This window comes from Hemiscyllium ocellatum (assembly GCF_020745735.1).
Source record: "Hemiscyllium ocellatum isolate sHemOce1 chromosome 27 unlocalized genomic scaffold, sHemOce1.pat.X.cur. SUPER_27_unloc_10, whole genome shotgun sequence".
In the NCBI taxonomy this organism is placed as follows: Eukaryota; Metazoa; Chordata; class Chondrichthyes; order Orectolobiformes; family Hemiscylliidae; genus Hemiscyllium; species Hemiscyllium ocellatum.
In genome coordinates this window covers 165,950-191,407 of record NW_026867477.1, presented here as the reverse complement: position 1 = coordinate 191,407, position 25,458 = coordinate 165,950, and the positions used below count along the sequence as shown (strand labels likewise).

Genomic DNA, 25,458 nt, shown 5'->3' with positions numbered 1-25,458 from the left:
GACAGACATCCTGTTCACTCAGAGCTGCCAATTAATAAAAAATAATAAACCCTTCCTGTTCATTTACACATCCAGATGCTTTTTAAATCTGGTTGTGATCATACCAGCCTCCACCACTTACTCTGGCAGCTCATTCCTTACATGCATTGCCCTCAACATAGGCGTTGCCCCAAAGGTCTCTTTTAAATCTTCTCCACACCCTCACCCTAAACCTAAACCTATTACCCTGTAGTTCTGGACTTCCTCCATCCCAGGGAAAACACCTTGTCTATTTATCCTATCCATGCCCCTCATGATTTTATAGAAATCAGTAGAGTCACCCTTCAGCCTCTGGCCCTCGAAGGAAAACAGCCCAACCCTGTTCAACTCAAACCCTGACAACATCCTTGTCAATCTTTTCTGAATCCTTTCTGGTTTCACAACATCATTCCTCTAGCAGAAAGGCCAGAACTGCACACAACATTCCAAAAGTGGCCTAACTTGGTGCAGCTACAACATAACTTCCCAACTCATCTACTCAATTAAAGGATTGAGAAAGTTTTCAAAACCTACAAGACACTGGAGACAGAATGGAGGAACTTTTACGGGTCAGCTTGGACGTCAGGCGGGGGGATGGGAATGAGGAAAGGAAGCTGAATGTGCTGGAGCCAAGGTGGAGGAAGAACAGAGGATGCAAAACCGGCTTGAAGCTGCAATGAGGAATATTGCATGTGCTGTACTTGTACCTGTTGCAGTTAATGGTGGGAATCGGGTGCATTTTAAACATCAAAACAGAAAAGATATCCAGCCCTCTCCCTTCCCAACCTCTATCCTTCCGTCCCTCTTCACTGGGGTAATTAAGAAACCGACCTGAGTTTGCAGAGGCTGCTCCCTCCCTGAATTCACTCCAGTTGCAACACTTCCCCTCCTGCCGTTTCTCCGGCCCTCCCAGGATGAGGAGTTGCCCAGAGGGAGGGGGTGTCACTCAAACTGACAGGGCCACTTCCGCCTCGTGACGTCACTAAAGGGGCGGGAAAGTGGCGGGGCGAGGTTGCCAGCGGGCCCCCTCACTGCACCTGCGCGGCCCTGCAGCAGAAGGGGAGGAGAATCCCTTCCCTTCAGGGAATCCCCACTTTTTTTATTTCAAAGGTATACTTTATTCATAAAATAATTTGATGGTCTGTACAATTGGTCATGCCATACATATGTAAACATTTACATACAGAGATCAGAATTTATCATTTTATACAGGTCTGTACATTTTTCAATCATATGCCCATACAATTAGCTGAGGCGTCAGCAGAGCCCAAATGACTGTGTGGGCCCCCTGTTCTTCGTTAGGCAGGCATATGTTACACGGTGGTCTTTCCCCACCGTCCCTTGGCGGCAGCTGCCCCAAGCTTCAGTGCGTCCCTCAACACGTCGTCCTGGACCTTGGAATGTGCCAGTCTGCAACACTCATTCGGGGTCAGCCCCTTCAGCTGGAAGATCAACAGGTTTCGGACCGCCCAGAGAGCGTCCCTTCAGGGAATCCGCACAGTGTAGAAGCAGGCTATTCTGTCCCACGAGTCCACACTGACCCTCCCAAGGGTGACCCTCCCAAGGGTGACCCTCCCAAGGGTGACCCTCCCACACCTATTCCCCCACCCCCATTGCTCTACATTTAACCCTGCGTAATACACCTAACCTGCACATCCCTGGATATTATGCGGAATTTGGCATAGCCAATCTACCCAAACCTGCACATCCCTGGGCACTATGGGTAATTTAGCATGACCAATCCACCCTTTACTGCACATCCCTGGGCACTATGGGTGATTTAGCATGACCAATCTACCCAAACCTACACATCCCTGGGCACTATGGGTAATTTAGCATGACGAATCCACCCTTTACTGCACATCCCTGGGCACTATGGGTAATTTAGCATGACCAATCTACCCAAACCTACACATCCCTGGGCACTATGGGTAATTTAGCATGACCAATCCACCCTTTACTGCACATCCCTGGGCACTATGGGTGATTTAGCATGACCAATCTACCCAAACCTACACATCCCTGGGCACTATGGGTAATTTAGCATGACCAATCCACCCTAACCTACACATCCCTGGGCACTATGGGTAATTTAGCAGGGTCAACCCACCCTAATCTGGACAAAGTTAAAAACCACACAACACCAGGTTTTGTCCAACAGGCTTCTTTGGAACCAGCAGCTTTCAGAGTGCTGCTCCTCCATCAGGTGGTTATGGAGAATAATATCACAAGACACAGAATTTATAGCAAAACATTCTAGTATCCTGCCACTGAAATGATATATGGAACAAACCTGGATTGCTAAATTTTTCATCTTTTCAAATAGGTTGAGGTATCATTACTGTGTAAATCCCACATTTTCTGTCTGTCACCTTCTCAAGGTAACTCAAGGTTTTACAGCAAAATGTGACATCTCAACTCAGACAATGCATTAAAGGTGTGAGGTCAGAGTCTTCTCTGTCCCGGTCTTGAGTCAGACTGATTCTATTTCCAAAGCAAAATTCACAAAATATTGCATGTATTGACTGCTTACAGATTGTGCATTTTTTGAGCAAAATAGAATGTATCGCAGATACACATTCACTGCTTTGGACTTCTATGTGTGCATATGCGCATGAGAGAGAGAGAGAGAGAGAGAGAGAGAGAGAGAGAGAGAGAGAGATAACCACCTCCTTGCCTGGTCAGCCTTTTTCCATGTCTACAACCTGCTTTTATAGAATCACCTCACGTACATTGTTATGAATATTGTCTAATAAGAGTAGATGTATTTCGTAGATGAATCAAAACCATCCCAATGGCTGAAACAGCTGACACTCTAGTGTTGGACAAGTGGGAAATATTTGCATCAGTTAACCAAAACTCTTCAGAGTTTACATTCACGGGTCCGCCAAGACTCAGCATTAGGACTGGGGCATATTGGAGCTGAGATGGAACGGCCCATTCCTAGTCCTACTGGTTACTCGTTCAGCAGTCAAGGTCATGGGTGGCATGGTGGCACAGTGGTTAGCACTATTGCCTCACAGCGCCAGAGACCTGGGTTCAATTCCCACCTCAGGCAACAGACTGTGTGGAGTGTGCACATTCTCCCTGTGTCTGTGTGGGTTTCCTCTGGTTGCTCCGGTTTCCTCCCACAGTCCAAAAATGTGCAGGTTAGGTGAATTGACCATGCTAACTTGTCTGCAGTGTTAGGTGTAGGGGAATGGATCTGGGTGGGTTGCGCTTCGGTGGGTTGGTGTGGACTCGTTGGTCCGAACGGCCTGTTTCCACACTGAGTAATCTAATCTAGTCATGGGGAGGCCGCATGGACACACACAACACAATGCAAATGAGCACTGCCTCCTGGAGGAACACCAGGGCCACGTTTTTAGCCTTCATCCATGAATGGCTTAGCCTGATTATTCTGCCTTTTACTGCACTCATTCTTATCTTTCTTTCACTAACTATGTTTGATTGGGCCTGATAACCTCTAGTAAACAGAAATTACAGTTTAATACTTTTCTTTATGCACAGAGGTCAACCACTCCAGCTGCTGGCTATGTGCCTATATCCCCATCCATCCTGAACTCGGACCAAGCGAGCCCTTATGCAATTTGAGTGACTTGAAGCTTTCTTTCCCCCTGCCTTTGGAACTGCTCAATTGGAAATCAAAGTCACCCCGCAGACAATCCCGTGCTCAGCTCAGTTCACTGTTGTGGCCCTCCTCTCCAGCGAACTCCCAGTTGCCGAGATTTCCCCTTCCTGATGGAACCCCTGATGATGATTTCCAATCCCAGGAGCCTTATGCCCCTGTCCTTACTGAACCAGAGGACTAACAGTCCGATCTCCAAACACCACCTCCTGACAATCCCCCTTGCTCTGGGTATAATCCCCCTTTTGCTGACATCCACAATCTCCTATTTTTAATAAAAAAGGAGGGATTGTGGGAGAATTTGATCAAAATTGACACAAAACTGCATGGAAGCCATTTTATCACAAAGCAATGTTTAGAGGAAAATGTAGCCTGTTAACATAATGCTGTCTGAGCCCTGGCTAAGGAATTCTGTTTTGATAGCCTAACCTTGTAGCTGCAGTCTGTCTCTCCTCCTCAGGCCATTAGACTGTGCTGCTTCATAGAATGATGGATTGGTTCTCTCTGTCCCTTATTAGTAATTCGAGCCTAGCTGAACCTGCAGTATAAGAAAACATTCAGTTTTGCAGACATTAGAAAGTAAACATCTGGACAATGTATGTGAACCTTACAACTGCCCCTCAGTTGCATGATTAATGGAGAGTGGGGCTTGTGCTTTAGCATAAAACTTGTAACATTCAGTTTTTTATTAGAATAAGTCAGACATTGTTTTGAACAAAGAGGTATTCCCCATGGCAACGAATAAAGCTAGTTAATTACTCAAGGTCTCCTCTCCTGACTACTTTGCTTTAAACGATTTGACACACGAGTTACTTTGTCCCAACAATACTAATTGTTACATCGAAGGGAGAGAGAATTCCTCAAGTAGGGCACTCTCAGAATCCTGGGAGACCCCTATTTCTGGTTTACTTCCTAATGAACAAACGTTAAGCATTTATTTATTTCTGATTTTGTTTCATTTTTCTTGCTTGATTCCCTGCTGTGACTACACTCTGTGCCTGGATGGGTGACAAGCTGAGAGATTGTGGGTTGGCTCTCGATTGACTGAATGTTTTCTTGTTCTGGAAGTTGTAAAAGAGGCGTGAAAGCTTCAGCAGCAGTCCAGCAAAGCTGAGGACAGACCGACATCTTACTCTGTGGGAACAGGGAGATCAGAGGACAGAGAAATCAGGCCCTGAAACCCCAGCTGACACCAGACTACCATGTGCTCAGCGCTTTGATTAGTAATGCCAACCCTCTGCCTTTACCTCGCTTCCCATCTGACTACATTTCAATATCCACGATCCAATCCTTGCCATCCTGAAGCCATGTCTCTGTAAGGAGTCTCAGATCATAATTATTCACTTCAATGTGTGCAGTCAATTCATTCACTTTTGTTACAATGCAGCACATATTCAGACTCACCATGTATTATTTCAATTTTTGTGATATTAGTATTCAGTTTCAATTGCTGATACATTTACTCTCCTTGTCCTTTTCTGTTGTTCTCTGATGTTCATTTTCCACGTCACTACATTGCTCACCAGCCATGATTTGGATTGGCCATGCTAAATTGGCCACAGTGTCCAGGGATGTGGCAGGTTAGGTGGGTTAGCCATGGGAAGTTGTCAGGAAGAAGATTGCAGGTTAGGAAGGCTTCACCGCCTTCCTAACCTGCAATCTTCTTCCTGACCTCTCCGCCCCCACCCCACTCCAGCCTATCACCCTCACCTTGACCTCCTTCCACCTATCACATCTCCATCACCCCTCCACCAAGTCCCTCCTCCCTACCTTTTATCTTAGCCTGCTGGACACACTTTCCTCATTCCTGAAGGGCTGATGCCCGAAACGTCGAATTTCCTGTTCCTTGGATGCTGCCTGACCTGCTGCGCTTTTCCAGCAACACATTTTCAGCTCTGATCTCCGGCATCTGCAGACCTCACTTTCTCCTCCTTGCCATGGGAAATGCATGGTTATAGTTTCATAGTAATAGAAGCAAGGATAGGCCATTTGGCCCTTCCAGCCTGCTCCGCCATTCATTAAGATCATGGCTGATCTATCCATTGTCCAAGCTTCTCCTCCCTGCATTGTCCCAACTACCCTTAATTCCTAGACTCAGAGACACTCGGACTTGCAGCTGTACTGCTACCTGATAAACAAATTCTTTCCTTCCATGGGAATATCCTTCTCTTTGCAAGGACCTATTGCACACTTATCAGCTACTAAGCAACACCATCCAGACACTACGTCGCTGGGCAAAGTGACTTTGTTGCTCAATATCCTGCAATTAACAGTTTGCTAAATTGTTAAATGACTGTGGCCTATATAAATCACGTAACTCTGTTTCTCGTTGGAGTGACTTGTGACTGTTAGGTCGACTTGACTCTCCCCGTGAGCTCCCGAAGAAATAGTCAAGGTCTGTGTGTCATGATTACTTATCCAATACTTATTGGACTACTACGAGCAAGTCACCCACAGCATAATCCACTTCCATCCCCAACATGGATTAAGAGGCCACCCTTTTTTTGCCAGACAAGTAAATGTATCAAGCTCAGGAAACAAAGCCTGTCAAACATTAACAGGCACAGATCTAAACCAACCTTTTCCAGAGTCTGTCCCTTCACCTCGATTGACTTCCTTTTTCCCTCAGCTCCTACAACCAACAGCTGAACCCAAGGATGAGAAAAGAAATGGGAAAGTGGGCGAGAAAAGAGAGGGCGGTACTCCCAGATGTTAAACAGAGGAAGGAAGTTGCAGTCTGTACTGAAGTTCATTCAGAGAGAGAGAGAGAAGCAACAGAACTTCAGAAGCTCATGGTCGAACTTCCGCATTCAGCCAATGGCGGGGGTTTTAATTGGCAGGAGGACCAGACTCCTTCCGGTCCTCCTGGGATTCCCAAAGGTTGATCGCACCGTCCATCAGAACGACGAGGGGCGGGGCCCCATGCCGATCTCACACATGCGCACCACGAATATTGCTCACAGCCGATAGAGCAGTATCTGGGTCGCATGGGCTTGTGGGTACTACATCAGTCATGAAAGAGATGAAATCAGGAGTCCCATATGCCTTCTTAACCGTCCTTTTTCATGTGTTCATGACGTACACGTCAGGAGCCAATCTTTAATCGATTTTCAATTGATCCACTGAGTGAAACACTACAGGTTTTTAACTCGAAATTCTATTTCCAATTCAGTTTCAGCATATCGCTCTTTGTCCGTCTTCAAATAAGGACCAAATCAAAGCCCGACGTCTGTTCCACTGAACGTTGTTTTTTTTTAGTTTGCAGATTCCAACCATTTATTAAAAGATACTCATGGTACATGAGCATTGCTGGCTGGCCAGCATTTAGTTCCGCTTGGAAAGGTAATGGTGACCTGCCTTCTTCAACTGCTGTGGTCCACACGCTGTAAGGTGATCCATAATGTCCTTATGGAGGGTATTCCAGGATTTAGACCCAGCAACACTGAAGGAACAGCAATATATTTCCAAGTCAAGATGGTGAGTGGCTTGGAGGGGTACTTGCAAGACGTTGTGTTCCCAAGTATCTGTTGCCCTGGTCCTTCTAGATGGAAGTGGTTGTTGGTTTGGAAGGTATTTTCTAAGTATCTTTGGTGAATTTCCATGGTACATCTTGTACACCGTACACACTCCTGCTTCTTAACAGTGGGCAGAGGGAATGGATGTATGTGGAGATGATGTCAGTCAAGCAGGCGACTTTGTCCTGGATGGTATCAAGCTTTTTGAATGTTGTTGAAGCTGCACCCATCCAAGCTGGTGGGAGAGTATTCCATTACACTGCTGACTTGTGTCTTGTAGAAGATGGGCAGGGTTTGGGGAGTTCCTCGTCACAATATTCCTGACCTGTTGCCTGTTCTTATTGCCATCGTGTCTGTTGTTAGTCTAGTTGAGTTTCTAGTCATTGGTAAACCCCAAGGATGTTGATAGTGGGGTGTTTAGTGACAGTAACACTGTTGAATATCACGGGGCAGTGGTCAGATTATCTCTTTTGGTCAGATTATCTCTTTTGGGGATGAGTCATTGTTTGGCATTGGCGTGGCATACATGTTACTTGTCACTCATCAGCCCATTGGGTATTGTTAAGATCTTGTTGCATTTCAAACTGAACTGCTTCAGTTTGTGAGGAGTTGTGAACCGTGCTGAACATTGTACAATTATTGGTGAATATCACCACCTCTGACCTTATGATGGAGGAAGGTCATTGATGAAGATGGTTGAGCCTAAGACACTCCCCTATGAATTCCTGCAGAGACGTCCTGGAACTGAGATGACTGACCTCCAACAACCACAGCCACCTTTCTATGTGCCAGATATACCTTAACAATTAAGATACACAGCAATTATTTTAAAACAAATTGAAGGAATACATACGAGACTCCCCTCTTCTGGGAGACTCCAGTGTAAGTGTTTCTGGAACAGAAAAAATCTGATAAGTGTTGACTGTCACCAACCTTTTTGATCTTGGCCAGCCACCGCTCCCCCTGTCCATTCACCCCATCACCCACAGCTCCCCCTGTCCATTCCCCCCATCACCCACAGCTCCCCCTGTCCATTCCCCCCATCACCCACAGCTCCCAGTGTCTATTCTCCCCCGCCATCCACAGCGCCCCTTGTCCATTCTCTCTCCATCCCCAGCTTCTTGTCCATTCTCCCTCTATACTCCAAACAGCCTGTCCATTCTCTCTCACGCAACCCTCTGCAACCCTGTCGTTTCATTCCTCACCCTCTGACTTCTGACCAGTCCTTCTACACACCCTCTGCCCCATCTATTCTCTCTCCATCACACCCTCTGCCCCCATCTATTCTCTGTCACCACCACACCCTCTGCCCCCATCTATTCTCTCTCCACCACACCCTCTGACCCATTTCTATTTTTCCAAGCCCCCACCATCTTCTCTCCATCCATTCTCTCTCTCTCTCGACCCCTCCACCATCTGCCACCCCCGCCCATTCTCTCTCCCCTGTTGTGGGGAAAAACACCAGGCTCGGAGTCAGAATTGCGGTTCAATGACAGAGTTGATTGCACAAGGAAATCCCGGGGCTCCGGGGAGAGAAAGACACCAACAGCACAGTGTCAGCAGCGAGACTTCTCTCGACCCGGAGCACACGTCAAGAAACTTTTACACATCTTGTGATACAATCGGTCAGGGATGAGATTATTGTCTTTGTAACATGATTTGTTTATAGTAGTCCTTGCAGAATCGTTGATAGTTGATACAATCATTGTCAGTTCAGGCACAGCCTTTGTTAATTTCCGCACAGTCGTTGTCAGTTTCAGTGAAGACATTGTCCATTTCAATGTCTGCATGGAAATCCATTGTTGTAGTAATGGGCGCTCATTGCTCTTCCTGAGAAGGAGGATTCCTGCAGCCCTGGCTATTAGCATTTGGGATTGAGTCTGTATCAAGGTGTTAGCATTTCTGTAAGAGGTGTTGGCCGGACCCATTCACTTCGTCGGGCAGTGTTCAATACTCATGTGTATTCTCTCCCCCACCCGCCTTAAACTAATCACCTGGGTTGTGAGTCCATTGTGCTGGCATTCTGGTGGCCCCCAGGCAGTGTCTGTATCTGCTCTGCTGTTTCTGTCAGTATTGTGATCCGGCGGCCATCTTGTGTGTCAAGTTGGCCAACTGATGGCTCAGTGGCCATCCTGTGTATCCGTGTGCCTAGTGTCACCCTGCCCTGTGCCATCGCCCACTTCTCCGCCACGTCCATTCTCTCTTCCCCTGCCCAATCTCGCTATCAAACCCACTCATTTTCTCTCTCTCTGTTCTTCCCCACCCCTCCACACACACACACACAGTTTCTCTCTACACCGTCCATTTTCTCTCCCTCTGTCCCACATCCATTCTGTCTCTTTTCTCCACAGCCCCCACCACACTTGTCCTTTCTCGTGCCTCGAACCAGCTTTGACCGCTGGATCAAGCCCTTCAAAGGACACACATACACACACACAAAATGGATGATGATGACTCTACCTGGGAGTCGGGATTGGTGAGAAATGGCTGATCTTCAAAATTGAGAATACCTAAAATGATATCTTCAGAAACATCATTAAAGTCAGAATGCACGTTCAAGTTTTTCAAAGAGCTGCTGAAATCTTTCTGAAACTTTCACTGAAATAAGCGCAGTCAGGCCACTGCTCAGGAGAGGCTGGGAGGGGTGAATGGGCGAGACTGAGGACTGCAGGTGCTGGAGATTAGAGTGGTGCTGGAAAAGCACAGCCGGTCAGGCAGCATTCAAGGCTTTTGTCTGAAATGTCGATTTTCCTGCTCCCTTGGATGCTGCCTGACCTGCTGTGCATTTCCAGCACCACTCTGATCTTGATTGTAAGGGGTGAATGGCTGAGTGAAGTTGTTCCAACTATCTAGAAATAGTGTCACAGAGCACAGAAACATACCCTTCGGTCTATGCCGACCAGAAATCCTGTGCCGACCAGATATCCTGAATTAATCCAGTGACCCATTTGCCAGTATTTGACCCCTTATCCCTCAATCTGTCCTATTCATATCCCCATCCAGATGCATTCTAAATATTATCACTGTACTAGCCTCCACCACTTCCTCTGGCTGACACACACCACCGTCTGTGCAAAAAGATTACCACTCAGAAACCTTCCCCCTCTCACCCTAAACCCATGCCCTCCAGTTCTGGACTCGCCCCCCAACGTGGGGAAAAGACATACAAAAGTTGAGCAGCCAGACAGAATGCAAAAGTAATGAAGTGTCGAACCACAGGGAAAAACAAATTGTGGCTCTACCCCTTTTTTACCTTTTGGCATTTGGACTCTTAAAATCTGACACGAACACCTGCATGCCCAGTGAGCATACTGCGCATGTTATCCGGTGTCAGTAACACAGTACGCATGCCCACTGGTGTCAGCAAAACTCTGGGGGATGCCCATCGCGTGCCAGCTGTTCCCCAAGTTTACACTCGGTCTTCCCGATGTAGAGAAGACCACAATTTACAAACACGTGGCAAATGCAGTATCTCAATGTGAAGTTATAGCCATTGCTGTGGAAAAAAAAGCAGAAAGGCGGTGTATTGTTTAAATGGTGATATATTGGGATGTGGAGAATGTGAGAACTGCAGATGCTGGAGATTAGAGTCAAAGTGTGGTGCTGGAAAAAGGCAGTAGGTCAGGCAACATCCGAGGACCAGGAGAGTCGACATTTCGGTCCCGAGCATTCCATCAGGAATGATATGTGGATGTGCAAAGGGGCCTCAGCGTCCTTCTACACCAGTCACTGCCAGTTGTCAGACAGGAGCAGGTGAAGAGCCTTTGCCTGAAATGTCGATTTTCCTGTTCCTCAGATGCTGCCTGACCGGCTGTGCTTTTCCAGCACCACTCTAATCTAGACTCTGATTTCCAGCGTCTGCAGTCCTCACTTTTGCCTGGACAGGTGCAGCAAGCAATCAGCAAGGCATGGGGTACATTAGCGAGAGGAATTGAGTTCAGAAGTGGGGATGTCTCCCTGCGTTAGGGGCTCATTGAACATTATCCAAGGCTGAGTTCGTCTGATTTTTGAACACCAAAGAAGTGGGTGTTTCTGGGGGAAGGCAAGTAAATGATTTAACACCAGTATAGAGTCAGACACCAACAGAACCAGATCCTTTAGTCAAACTAGTCTAAGGCCGACTATATTCACAAACTAAACTAGTCCCACCTGCCTGCATTTGTCCCATATTCCTCTGAACCTTTCCTACTCATATACTTATCCAAATGTCTTTTAAACGTTGTTACTCAACCTGCGTCCACATTCATCCCACATACAAACCACTCTGTGTAAAAAGAAAAGTGCCCCTCCCTGCCTTCTTAAAATCTTTCTCCTCTCACCTTCAAATTTGCTGCCTAATCTTGAAACCCCCACCTTAGGGAAAGGATACCCAATGGTCACCTCATCTATGCCCCTCGTGCTTTTATAAACCTCTGTCAGGTCACCTCTCAACCTCCTGTGATCCAGTGAACAAGTCCCAACCTATTCATCTCGATGGTTGTGAATCTGCCAACAATCTGTTGAATGTTGGTGCAGGCTTGAAAGACCAAACAGTCTACTCCTGCTTCTGATGTGCTCTGTGTGTGTGTCCAGGACAGCAAGAGAACATAAGACATCGGAGCAGAAATTGTTACATTCGAGGTTTGCTCTGCCATTCAATCATGGCTGATAGGTTCCTCAGCCACATTCTCCCACTTTATCTCCGTAACCCTCCATCACCTTGAGACTCAAGAACGTATCCATCTCAATCTTAAATAACCTCAGTGACCTGGTCTGCACAGCCTTCTGTGGCAGTGAATTCCATATATTCACCACTCTCTGGCTGAAGAAGTTTCTCCTTACCTTCATTCTGAAAGGTCTTCCCTTTACTCTAAGGCTGTGCCCACTGGTTCTAGTCCCTCCAACCAATGGAAACACCTTTCCAACTTCCACTCTGTCCCAGCTGTTCGGTATTCCTTGTTTCAATTAGGTCCCCCACCGAGTGTGGGCCTGTTAATCAGCATGAAGCAGACCCTTCAGGATGAGTTACAGCAGGGATTAGGTTCAGCAAACTGAGAATGGAGGGAGAGGGTGTGGGGTGGAGATTTTCACCTTCAAAGGAATAAGAGAGGAAAGAAAGTTCACTATGAATGAGAATTGATCAGGTGGGCTGATGGGCCAAGGAATAGCAGTTTAGTTTAGAGAAGTGTGTGGTTTGCATTTTGGTCAAGCAATCCAGGCAGGACTGACACAGTTAAGGGGGATGTTGCAGAACAAAGTGACCTTGGAGTGCAGGTTCATTGTTCCTTGAAAGTGGAGTCACCAGTAGACAGGATAGTGAAGGAGGCATTTGGTAGGCTTTCCTTTATTGGTCAGAGCAGAGAATACAGGAATTGGGAGGTGATGTTGTGGCTGTGTAGGACATTGGTTAGTCCATGTTTGGAAGACTGCATTCATTTCTGGTCTCCCTGTTATAGGAAAGATGTTGTGAAACTTTGAAAGGGGTCAGAAAAGATTTATAAGGCTGCTGTCAGAGTTGGAGGGTTCAAGCTACAGGGAGAGGCTCAAATGGCTGGGGATATTTTCCCTAGAGCACTGGAGGCTGAGGAGTGACCTTATAGATGGATAGGGTGAATATCCAAGGTCTTTTCCCCAGAGTCCAAGGCATATGTTTGAGGTGAGGGGGAATTTTAAAAAGCATTTGGACGGGTAGATGAAAAGGAAGGATTTCGAGGGATATGAGCCACATGCAGGCAAATTGGAAGTAGATTAATTTAGAATATCTGTTTGGCTGAACAACTTGGACCAAAGGGTCTGTTTCCGTGCTGTATGACTTTAATCTTCTTCAGTGAAAGCAGAAGTGTGATTGTGAAGGCTGGAGTTTCAGAGCAGCTTTCAAAGATGTTTTGCCCTTAATGGGAGCAGAAGAAGTTACAATGAAATCCTGCATTTGTGAGACAACAACTAAGTGAGTGAGTACATCCAGGATTTTGGTGGAAAGTGGGAATTCATTGCACTGTGGGGATGAAGCTCTACTTATTGAGTCGTTTCTGCTGGTGAATGAAACCAGGCCTCAAAATTAGGAGGAGTAAGTCTAGGACAGAGATGAGGAGGAACTGCTTTTCCTGGAGAATAGTGAATCTTCGGAATTCTCTGCCCAAAGAAGCAGTAGAGGCAGCTTCATTAAGTATATTCAAGACACAGTTGAATGGGTTTTTGCAATGGTAGGGGAATTAAGGGTAGTTGGGACAATGCAGGGAGGAGGAGCTGAGATGATGGATAGATCAGCCATGATCTTAATGAATGGCAGAGCAGGCTGGATGGGCCAAATGGCCAACTCCTGCTTCTATTACTCTGAAACTATAACCCTGCATTTCCCATGGCTAACCCACCTAACCAGCATGCCCCTGGATATTATGGCCAATCCAACTCAAGGCCAGTGAGTAATGTAGTGATGTGGGAAATGAACATCAGAGAACAATTGAAAGGGACAAGGGGAATAAATGTACCAGCAATCAAAACTGGATTCTAAACATCACAAAAATTGAAACTAAAAATGGTGTGTCTGAATGTGTGCTGCATTGTGACAAAAGTGAAGGAATTAACTACACACATTGAAGTGAATAATTGCAATCTGACACTCCCTACAGAGACATGGCTTCAGAATGACAAGGATTGGATCTTTAATATTGAGGGTGTCCCCAAATGGGAAGCTCGGTAAAGGTGGAGGGTTGGCACTGCTCATCAAAGCACTGACCACAGGGTAGTCTGGTTCAGCTTGGATTTCAGGTTCTGATTTCTCTGTCCTCTGTTGATCTCCCTGTTCCATTCTACACCTTCTGAAACAATAAAACATTCAGTCAATCAAGGCCCAACCCACAATCTCCCAGCCTGTCAACCATCCAGGCACAGTGTCGTCACAGTAAGGAATCACACAAGAAAAATGAAACCAAATTTGAAATAAATAGGTGCTTGTGTTTAATGTTTGTTCATTAGGAAGTAAACCAGAAATGGGGCTCTCCCAGGATTCTTATACTGCCCTACTTGAGGAATTCTCTTCCCCTTTGTATCTAACTATTAGTACCCAGCTATGATTTACACTATACTTACACCAACAGAAGTAAGGCATCTGTTCTCAAATAGGTAGAGACATACAGGATGGAAATAGCCATTTTCTCTCTGCCATGTACACACACACACACATTCACTCCAGTGACTTGTTTGTGTATGTTTGCAAAATTATAATTGCAAAGCTGGGCTGAAATGTCACTTTTTGTTGTAAAACTTTAAGTTCTCTTGAGAAGGTGCCTTACATGTAGTTCTGGGATTTGCATGTTAATGATGCCTGCAACCCATTTGAAAATGAGTTGTTTAACATGTCATTTCAGTGGCAGGATACTGTCATGTTTTTCCATAAATTCTGTGTCTTATGACCTTATTCTCTACAACCACCTAAGAAGGAGCAGGGCTCCAAATGCTAGTGCTTCCAAACAAACCTGTTGGTCGCCAACCTGGTGTGGTGTGATTATTAACTTTATCCATTTTAGGAGGGATTTGCTATGCTAAATTATCCATAGTGTGTAGGGATGTGCAGGTTAGGGTGGATTGGCAGTTCTAAATTACCCATAGTGCCCAGGGATGTGCAGGTTAGGTGTATTAGTCAGGAGCGTTAGTATTGTTAAAACAAGTTTAATAAAATTTAGACAAGACCACCAAAACTGGAAACAAGACAATTTATTCTACAATCTTGCAAGAAAGTGCGTACAATTATACCCTTTGAGCTGAGTGAGATCATTTCTCCAGACTCCTAATTACCCAGTCTCTCTTACTGTACCAGACCACTGCCCAGCTGCGCTCCACCCTTATTACTTCCCCCTTCCCCAGATTGGCAACCTTCCTTTCTGTAAATGCTGACATACACATTTATTTTGTCAAGATCTGGTTTAACATTTTGTATCAATTCTGCTGGTACATTCCATCCTTGGACATTTCATTAACTTGTATCGGTTTGTATAGCTCAAGCATTTCGGTTATCTCAGCTTTTTGCTGAAAGCATAATTTTACAAAAAGAACTTTTTGTTATCGTAATTACACACCAAAGTTAGTATTTAACTAACCACAATTATACACTGAAAAGTCCCTCAATACCTGCAGGGTTAATAGTTCTCTTGCTGTACCTCTTTTCTGTATGCTTTTTCTATATCTGCAAAAACAACACTTTACTCCATTTCTAACAATTTTCCCATTTCTTTTCTTAACCCTTTGTTGTTTTTGCAATCTTATTTTCTGCCCTCTTTTCACCCTATGGCGTCAAGGTTCACAATCTCGTCATTTCTGTCCTTCTAAGTTTGTATCATTATTGGTTGTTGTCCTCCCAAAGACATTACTAGCTTAGTCATTATCCATTTTAACACATTAAACCCTATCAGTAAACCTACAATTATGAGAAGCACATAAATGCCTAAATTCACTCACCATTTTCCCACCCGGTCAATCTCGGGTTACCTCATACCCATCCTTCATCTTTTCGGAGTTCATCTCCAATTTCTCTTATATTGCTTATCTTTTTCTTTACTATTTCTGCCTTACCTTCCACTATGGAAGAGGTGTCTGGGATGAAGGTGCAGCATTCTTTACCAATCAGAGCACAGGTTCCCCCTTTTTTGGCCTAAAGATAGTCTAAAGCCATTCAATTCCATAAAGCTGTCAGTCTTGTGGCAATCATTTCGGTGGTTATGGCCGATATTTGGGATGGAGTTTCTCCCATCACACCGATGGCAGCCGCCACTTTCTGTATTTCCACCCCTGCCCTTGTAGTGCCGTAGTTTGGGAGTAGTGTCCACAGTAGACGGTCTCCTTCTGAGACCTCTCGGGTCTTATGTCTTATCCCCCGTCTCCTTTCTCAGGTTGGGCTCATGCTTTCCTATTCGGAGGTGAGGGACTATATAAGCGAGGTAACAGCAGCCACTCCAACCTTTCTGGTTTTGAGGAAGTGTTTCGTCAACTTCATAACATGACACATTCAATCACACCAACATATTTTTCCCCGGGAATAAATGGATAGGCCTTCAGACCGCATACCCAATATGTTCCATTTAACATTCGGGGAGTGGTCGTGGCAGTGGCTTGACTGGTGTGGACACAAGATGATGTTCCCAGTTGGAAAGGTGCAGCATCATTCTGATCACAGAAACAGGTGGGATTCACTGCTCCTTTCGGTGGGGAAACTCTAAGACTATCAGTAGCACCCTGATTTTTCGGGGCTGGCCTTGGGAACCATCCCGCAAAGTTATAATTGCTCCTTTCAGATCTCCACTTTGTATTATTTGAACCCACATCAAATTATTGTACATCGTATATTTCTTTTTAGTGAGCAGTATTACTGAGGTGGGGATTCCAGATTCGCCATGGTGTGGGACCTCTGCACAGACCCAACAGTCGGCAAGTCCCTCTTGTTTAGCATAATTCTGGCACAGCGTAGTGAAGTGATTTTGCCCACTTCCTTGAATGGTTCGTACTACTAACATTACAATACTATACCAATATCTACCCATCTCTGAACCCATATATCAGCAAACGTTAAAAGAGTCTTTTGTCTCAGTTCATTCTTTCTTTCTGAACTGTCAGAGGGTTGTCTGTAGGATGAGCGTGCCACTCCACCAATGGGGTGTTCACAGGACCTTTAACGCGAGTGTGATGACCCCACCCTTTCTCAGCAGTCCGGATAACTGTTTCACTAGTTAGGACGGTTAGGAATGGTCCCTCCCAGCGCGGGTGCAGTTTGGTATCTTTCCAGGTCTTGATCAGGACCCAATCACCCGGTTGTATTCGATGTACTGCAAACTCAAGTGGCAGTGCCTGCACCAACAGGCCTGTATTCCTAAGAATAGACAAAGACGAGCCGAGCGCCACAATATAGTTCTTTCAAAACTTCTCATTGAACTCTGACCAGCCGTTAGGCAGTCTTTCAGCCTCGATAATGCTTCCCTCTATCCCGTCTACTACAGTATATTCATTGTGCTTTTTACCCTCAATCATCGGGGAGGACCCGTCGATAAGCAACCGAGCTCTCGCATGCAACGGTACGTCTCTTAAGTTCATTTGCACTTTAGTCTGATATTCAGTAATATCAAGACAGTCATGTTCTGGATTGCCAGGGGCCACCCCCCTCTCTCTCCGCCACAGAAATGCAGCTGGATTCAAGCAACTGTCTGTGACTAACACAAGGTCATCCTGTTCTATTAAGATTGTCTCTTATTTTAAGATCCTAGAGTCTGTGAGCCATTGTCCTGCATTCTGATTTAAGAATTCTTTGCCTTTTACTCCAGAAACCTTGAGACTTTTGTTAATTAATTTAACACCGCTAGGTCTAAAGCTTAGAGATGATCGTGCTGCTCCTGTATCCACTAAAAACACTGTTTCCTCTCCTTCAGGTCTCACCTTTAAATTTATCAAGGGTTCCCGGTGGGTCTCAGGAGAAGGGAACCCCTGACTCCCCTAATCTTCACCAAAAACCATCAATGATACCGCTTCTCTTTGTTGTCCCAACCTTGGACATTGTCTTTTAAAATGTCCTGTTTTTCCGCAGTAATAACATCCTGCCAGTTGCTTCCTTCCCCCTGCCATCTGCTCTCTGTCTCTCTTGTCTTCCTCTGTTCTCTGATTCTAACTTTCTCATCGTAATTTCTTCAACCACTGCAACCATTATTTTAGCTTTTTGTTTTTGTTTCTTCTCTTCCCTTTTCACAGACACTTTCTGTGCCTCACATCACAGATCTTCGATCTGTTGTTCACTCCAGCCACCTAATTTCTGTCATTTCTTTTATGTCCGGCCATGATTTAGTCACATATTGGACCTTTAAATGTTCCTGTGCCACCGGATCATCGGGATTCATTCCCAAATATTTACTACTGGCTTATTTTAATCCCTGTAAAAAGGCTGATGGGGCTTCCTCCTTTTCCTGTCTTACTTCAAAGGCTTTAAAAAAATTCTGAGATTTAGGTGCTGCTTCTTTAATACCCAAAATGACCATTTCTCAAAAGTCCCTAATTTTTCCTCTACCATGTTCATCCATACCCTTCCAACGTGGGTCCACATTGGGGAATTTGTTTTTGGCTGGGATCACTCCCTCACCCACCGGATGTCTCTTTTCCATTCCCTCAGAGCAGCTCTTCTAACCATGCCCCTTTCTTCTCCTGACCGTACCTGGTGTGGGGTGCTGACTACTCAGGCTCCCCTAAAAGTAAGTTTCCGACTCTCCTCTACCAATCAGGCTGTTGCTACCACTGCCTGCACACACTCTGGCCAGTAATGTAGCTTTCTATTCTTTAATTAACAATGAATTAATGCAGTCATGGTTTAAATTAACCATGAATCAATATGACAGGTCACTGAGAATGTATGAAGGAATCCTGCCAATTAATATTGATTCAGGCTAACACAATTGAATTATTATAAATATTAATTATTAATCATATATATTATATAATTCAGGATGGAAACACAACAAGTGATGAAAACATTTTAAAACCTGTAATCGCGCACTTCTGTCTGTTTACCAGTCACTTGTGACTTCTCATTCTGTTTCTGTCATTGTTTTGCTCGAGCACATTCATTTTTAAGAACCTCAACAGATTCCACAGCACCATTTGCAGTTAATTCGATCCCCAATTTGGTGGCAATGTCTCGTCATGTCGCAAAACCGATTCTTCGTGCCTCTCATCACAAAACTGTTGCCATAATCCAATTAACTTTTTCGTTCCCACTCCCTTGGGCTTAAAATTTAAGGATGACCTTGCTGCCCCCGTATCGACTAGGAAACTACGTCCTCTTTGTAAGGTCCCATCTTGAAATTTATCAAGGGTTCCTGGTGGGTCCCCGGGAACAGGAACTCCTGACACCCCTATTTATCATCAAGGTTCATACACGAATCTGGACACTCTCTCTTACAGTGCCCTGTCTTTCCACAGTAATAACATCCCGCCTGTGGGGAGTTCCACTCTGATCCTTGTTCCTACCAAACCCCTGAACATCTCCTCCCCGATCCTTCAACAAGCTGCCCGCCACCATTCCGGTTTCCTTCTCCTTTTAGTTTTGTCTTTATTACCTCACTAACCGTGACTGTCATTATTTTTGCCTTCTGTCTCTGTTTGTGATGTTACGTTGCCAGATCAATTGCTGAGTCGGTTTAACCAACTGAACAGCTTTAGGGCCACCTCATGGCCATTCCTCATCACCCAATGTTTTGTTTAGACCTTGATTCTTTTCAAGAAATATTGCAATATTTCTTGCTCCCTGTAATCTCAAATACAATTTATCAATTTATGCTTGCTTTTCTTTAAAGCCTGTTCCTAACTATACATTTTGGAATCTTACTTGTAAATATATATTTATATATTCTAAATTCATTTATTCAGTGTTTAATATTCAAAATACAAAATGTGCACAGTTCCCAACTCTGAAATCCACCACAATCACCCGGTTCCAGTCCCCTGATTCAAATCCAAAACTCGTCCTCCCAAGTAGTCCTGACCAGTCATTGCTCAATTACAATGCTCTAGGTCGTGAAATAACCAGAGCTGCCTTAAAAGGATTTGTCTATTCAAGTTAAAACTTCAACTGTCCTCCGTAACTCGCTTTTACATAAGGATAAAAGAGATTAGTTAGAAACTGATAGTAAGGCAGTCATGACCTGTAAAAAGAACATTTTATTTCATAACCTTGCAAAATCCTTAACCTTAAAAGAAATCATGCTAAAATTTCCATAATAGAAATCAGATTCAAAACAGTCCCGGATCTCAAGCTCCCGGGAATATTCAATCACCAACAAACAAATGTGCATTCAGACTGAATCACAAAGGGTTAAACTTTCGACTAGCTGAACAGCTCTTCTCTCTCTCTCTCACACACACACACACACACACACACACAGACACCATGTCTCACAGACACTTGGAGTTTCCCGCAACGACTCCTCTAGCTTTTGAATATTTTTCTGGGCGTCTGGCCATACGTTAGTTACGAAGTGCACCCTTAGTAGCCCTTCAGCTACTAGCCCTTCTGACACGAAGCATAATCTGATTCCTCCTGACTGGAAGGCTGTTTTTCATTGACATTTGATCATTTGTTTTTTATCCTTTCCTCACGTCCGAGGATTGTCCTTCCAATCTCTTCACATTTTTCCTAAAGGACTGTCCGTTGGGGTGTGGTCCTCGGACGTCCCTCTCATCTCCCCTTCTACATCTATATTGCTATTCTTATTTCCCAGTTTAATACTCATTTTCTTTATATAACCTCTCTGAAGTTCGGTGTTACCTTCTTCCACACCCACTTCAGGGTTCTAATCTCCGGGTGGGGGTTTCCCCTCTTAATAACCGGTCTGAGGCTGGGTTATCGAATCAGCTAGACACCTTACTTGTTAGATTAATCTAGCCAATTAAAGACCTTTATTCTCTATCTTTTTAAGTTGCCAATTCCTCTGTACTTCTTGTACAGAACTGACCACCAAGCTAATACTTAAAGGTCAATTTTCGTATCTTAGTCTGTGCACAGAAGTTACCTGGTCGAATGCGCGCCCCATCCCGCAGTAATACCAGACAGCAAAATACATTGTCAATCTAGGTCGCCCGAAATTTACCTTTACCCGGATCTTATGTACACAAGAGTAACCCGACCGAACCACCACGTCTTAGTGTCCTTCGTAACACGGCGAAACAGCAAGTAATGCTACAAATCCCGGCCGGCCGCGAATGCCGACCAACCCACCACCTCTCCACACACCCAGAACCACGGCAAAACAGCAAATAATGCTGTAAATCCCGGCCGGCCGCGAATGCGGGTCTTAAGTCCATAAGAGTTACCCGACCAACCCGCCGTGTCTCAGTGCGCCTCGCTCGTGGCAAAGACTGACAAGAAAACAAAACCCGCTGCCTACCCCGGTCGCCCGGATAATACTTATTTAAGACCTTTTTCTGACCCGGGTCTTGTGCACAAGAGTTACCCGACCGAACCCGCCGGGTCGCGTCTGCCCGTCTGGTTTCCAGGGTCTCCCGGTCCGGATCACGCTCTCCCAGAGCCACCTCAGCAACAAGGGGAAACTAGAGACCGCCGAAATCAGCGAGGTGCACCTTCTCCGTTTCTCCAAGAACGCCGAGCGACCGGAGCTTGGGATCCCGGAACAGGTTTAATAACATTTAGACGAGACCACCAAAACTGGAAACAAGCCAATTTATTCTATGATCTTGCAAGAAAGGGCATCAAATGCAGAAGCAAATGAGCAAAGTAGAACTTGGGTTAGTGTACAGTTATCCCCTTTGAGCTGAGTGAGGTCATCTCTCCAGACTCCTAATTACCCAGCCTCTCTTACTGTACCAGACCACTGCCCAGCTGTGCCCCACCCTTATTACTTCCCCCTTCCCCAGGTTGGCAACCTTCCTTTCTGTAAATGCTGACACACACATTTATTTTGTCAAGATCTAGTTTAACATTTTGTATCAATTCTGTTGGTACATTCCATCCTCGGACATTTCGTTAATTTGTATCGTTTTGTACAGCTCAAGCATTTCGGTTATCTCAGCTTTTTGCTGAAAGCATACTTTTACAAAAAGAACGTTTTGTTATAGTAATTACACACCAAAGTTAGTATTTAATTAACCACAATTATACGCTGAAAAGTCCCTAAATAGCTGCAGGGTTAATAGTTCTCTTGCTGTAGCCTTTTTCTGTATGCTTTTTCTATATCTGCAAAATCAACACTTTATCCCATTTCTAACAGTATTGAGCAATACGGCTCGGGGAATGGTTGAGGGTGAGTTACCCTTTGGAGGGTGGGTGTGGACTCGTTGGGCCGCGTGGCCTGCTTCTGCACTGGGGATTCTCTGAAGGGAAGGAATTCCTGCGAACTGTGTAGGGCAGCGCAGGCGCAGTGCGGGGTCCCGCTGCCGGCCGAGCCCCGCGTCTCGTCCCGCCCCTTTCTCTTGCCCCGCCTCCCCTACTCCCCCGCCCCCTCGCTTCATCTATGACGTCACAACGCGGAAGTAGCCCTGTCAGCTTCAGAGTGAAACTCCCTCCCTCTGGACAACTGTTCATCCTGGGAAGGAGAGAGAGGGGAGAGGGGGGAATCTGTTCACTTGTAGCAGCTGGAGTGAATCCAGGGAGGGAGCAGATTCTGCAAACTTAATTCCCTGGGCGAGGAGGGACGGAAGGATGGGGTGGGGCTGCTTTCCCCAGAGTCTGAAGGGTGACATTCTCGACTTTTTATAGAATTCTGAGTGGCATGGATAGGGTCAATCCTCAAGGTCTTTTCCTTCGGATGGGGGAGTCCAGAACGAGAGGGTAATAGGTTTCAGGTGAGGCGGGGGGGGGGGGAGGGTGTGGAGATGTAAAAGAGATCTCAGGGACAACTATTTTTGATGGAGAGGGTGATGCAGTTATGGAATGAGTTGCCAGATGAGGTGATGGGGTCTGGTACAATTCCAACAGTTAAAAGGCATGTGGATGGGTGTATGAATACGAAGGTTTCAGTGGATCAGGGCCAAGTGATGGCAAATGCGACTAGAGTCATAGAGATGTACAGCACGGAAACAGACCCTTTGGGCCAACCCAACTCAGTCCTAACTGCCAGCACCCAGCCCACATAGGGGCCAAGTGATGGCAAATGTGATTAGATTAATTTAGGATATCTGTTCAGCTCGGACAAGTTGGGCCAAAGGGTCTGTTTCCATGCTGTATGACACTAGTTGTCTTTGGTAAAAGCAGAAGTGTGGTTGTGAAGACTGGACTTTCAGAGCAGCTTTCAAAGATATTTTGCCCTGACTGGGAGCAGAAGAGTTTCACTGAAGTGTTTTGGTGTTCATGCCTTGATGTCTCAATTTGCTCCCACCTTCCTGGGATCATTAACCATTTTGTTCCACAAATAGCTGCATTGCAGGTTACCCCATGAATTGACACACATATGTTTGCTTCCCAGAATCAGACCTGCTCACTGTCAACAGTATCCCAGTGTTGTGGAGTTATCCAAAATGCAGAGAGATGTTAGTCTTGATGTTTTTGTTTGTCTGCCCCTGAAAGATCCTGAATCAGCACCTTCAGGGAATTAGTTAGAGTGGAGTCAGAACAGAGGGGGAGAGAGAGTGGGATGGTGCTTTCAATTTTGTGGAATAACAAAAGAAAAGAATATTCCACAGAAAGTAAAATTCCTTGTTCAGAATTTCTACCCTGCACTGACAGTGATGACCTTTGTAATCTCTTTTTACAGAGTATTTGAAGATCTGAAGACGGAAGTTTCAAAATCAACAGATGAAGGCTGTTTGCCCAAAACATTGAGTCTCCTGCTCCTCAGATGCTGCCTGACCTGCTGTGCTTTTCCAGCACTGCACTTTTCAAATCTGACTCTTCAGTGTCTGCAGTCCTCACTTCGACAGTCACTCAGTCCATCGGGACCGCAACGGTTTTCAACTATGATTCTGTGAGAAGGAGCAAAGCTTTTTGGTTTCTGTTTGAGTACGTTTTCAGCATCATGGGACTGGATGAGAGACCCTACCATTGCAGAGCACTGAGTGTGGAGCCTGAAGCAGTTATATGGCCTGGAAAGAGGAATTCACGCTGGGGATAGGCTCTGCACATGTGTGTGTGTGTGGCTGTAGCTCCGGCCATGGAGAAACCAGAGGAATCCCGCCCTATGGAGAAACCATGGAAGTGTGGCGATTGCGGGAAAGGCTCCCATTTCCCGTCTGCCCTGGATACTCATCGGCACAGCCAGACTGGGGAGAGGCCATTCCCCTGCCCTGACTGTGGGAAGGGCTTCAGCAATTCCACCAACCTCCACACCCACCAGCGGGTCCACATGGGGGAGAGGCCTTTCAGCTGCCACGAGTGTGGGAAGGCCTTTTCCCAGGCCTCCAACCTCCAGACCCATCGGCGTGTCCACACGGGGGAGAGGCCCTTCAGCTGCCCCGAGTGTGGGAAGGCCTTCAGCAATTCCTCCCACTTGCTGACCCACCAGCGGGTCCACACGGGGGAGAGGCCCTTCAGCTGCCCCGAGTGTTGGAAGGCCTTCAGCAATTCTTCCCACCTGCGGAGCCACCAGTGGGTCCACACCGGGGAGAAGCTCTTCAGCTGCCCTGAGTGTGGAAAGGCCTTCAGCAATTCTTCCCACCTGCTGAGGCACCAGTGGGTCCACACCGGGGAGAAGCCCTTCAGCTGTCCTGAGTGCGGGAAGGCCTTTAGTAATTCCTCCGCCCTGCTGAGGCACCAGCAGGTCCATACGGGGGAGAGGCCCTTCAGCTGCCCTGAGTGCAGGAAGGCCTTCACCAATTCTTCTAACCTGTTAAGCCACCAGCAGGTCCACACTGGGAAGAGGCTGTTCCCTTGCACAGAGTGTGGGAAGGCCTTCAGGTATTCTTCTCACTTACTGACCCACTGGCGGGTCCATACCGGGGAGAGGCCCTTCAGCTGCCCCGAGTGTGGGAAGGCCTTCAGGCATTCCACCAACCTGCTGACCCACCGGCGGGTCCACACAGGGGAGAGGCCGTTCCCATGCCACGAGTGTGGGAAGGCCTTCAGCAATTCCTCTAACCTGCTGAGGCACCAGCGGGTCCACACGGGGGAGAGGCCCTTCAGCTGCCCCAAGTGCAGGAGGGCCTTCACCCGCTCCTCGTACCTGCTGAAGCACCAGCGAGTTCATGAGCCATCGCAGGGGGATTGAAGGAATGATGGCCGAGTGCCATTACCAACTGGACTATCAACTCAGTTCTGGGGACTCCCGAGTTCGAATCCCACCGTGACAGATGGTGAAATTGGAATTTGGTCAGAAATCTGGAGTTCAGAAACTAATGGTAAAACCATTGTCGGTGGGGTGGGGGTGGAAGAAGTCCCCGTTCTTTTTTACTGAAGGGAACTGTTGTTGTGGGAGAGGATTCACTCAGTCGTCCCAGCTGCATCCTTTACCCAGTCTGGCCTACACGTGACTCCAGACCCACAGCAGTATGATTGACTCTGCAATGCCCATCCAACTAACTTGGATAAAGGATACAGGTTGAAAATGCTGAGTGAGGCAATACTTTCTCCGGGTTAAGGCTGTACCAGGATCCAATTCCAAAGGAATAACTTGGTGGTGACCAATAATGAAGAAAGTGAGGGGTTGGAGGGAGTGTGTGCACTTTTGGCTGTGAGCTGTTTTTAAAACATTGCTACTTTTTTGATGCCTTTCTGCTGGGAGATTCAGAAGCTGTAACAAAGTTGGGTCGCAATAAAGATTACCTGAACTTCACGCCGAGCTCAGACTCTCATTGAGAGCTTTGAATTGCAACAGGTTTTTGTTTTAAAACTGCTCATTTCTT

The 25,458-nt window shown here is 46.1% G+C and overlaps 2 protein-coding genes across 3 annotated transcripts in view; both read left to right on the top strand.

The window, feature by feature from the left end:
* The window catches only part of LOC132807189 (oocyte zinc finger protein XlCOF7.1-like), a 40,187-nt gene extending 14,899 nt beyond the window's left edge, over nucleotides 1-25,288 (top strand). The window contains exons 3-5 of the mRNA XM_060821483.1: nucleotides 21,114-21,300; nucleotides 23,793-24,394; nucleotides 24,563-25,288. Of these exons, the coding sequence (XP_060677466.1) occupies nucleotides 21,114-21,300; nucleotides 23,793-24,394; nucleotides 24,563-24,824 (1,051 nt within the window). The 3' untranslated portion in view covers nucleotides 24,825-25,288. The remainder of the gene's footprint in view (nucleotides 1-21,113; nucleotides 21,301-23,792; nucleotides 24,395-24,562) is intronic.
* The window catches only part of LOC132807198 (gastrula zinc finger protein XlCGF26.1-like), a 270,173-nt gene that overhangs the window by 167,762 nt on the left and 76,953 nt on the right, over nucleotides 1-25,458 (top strand). The window lies entirely within an intron of this gene.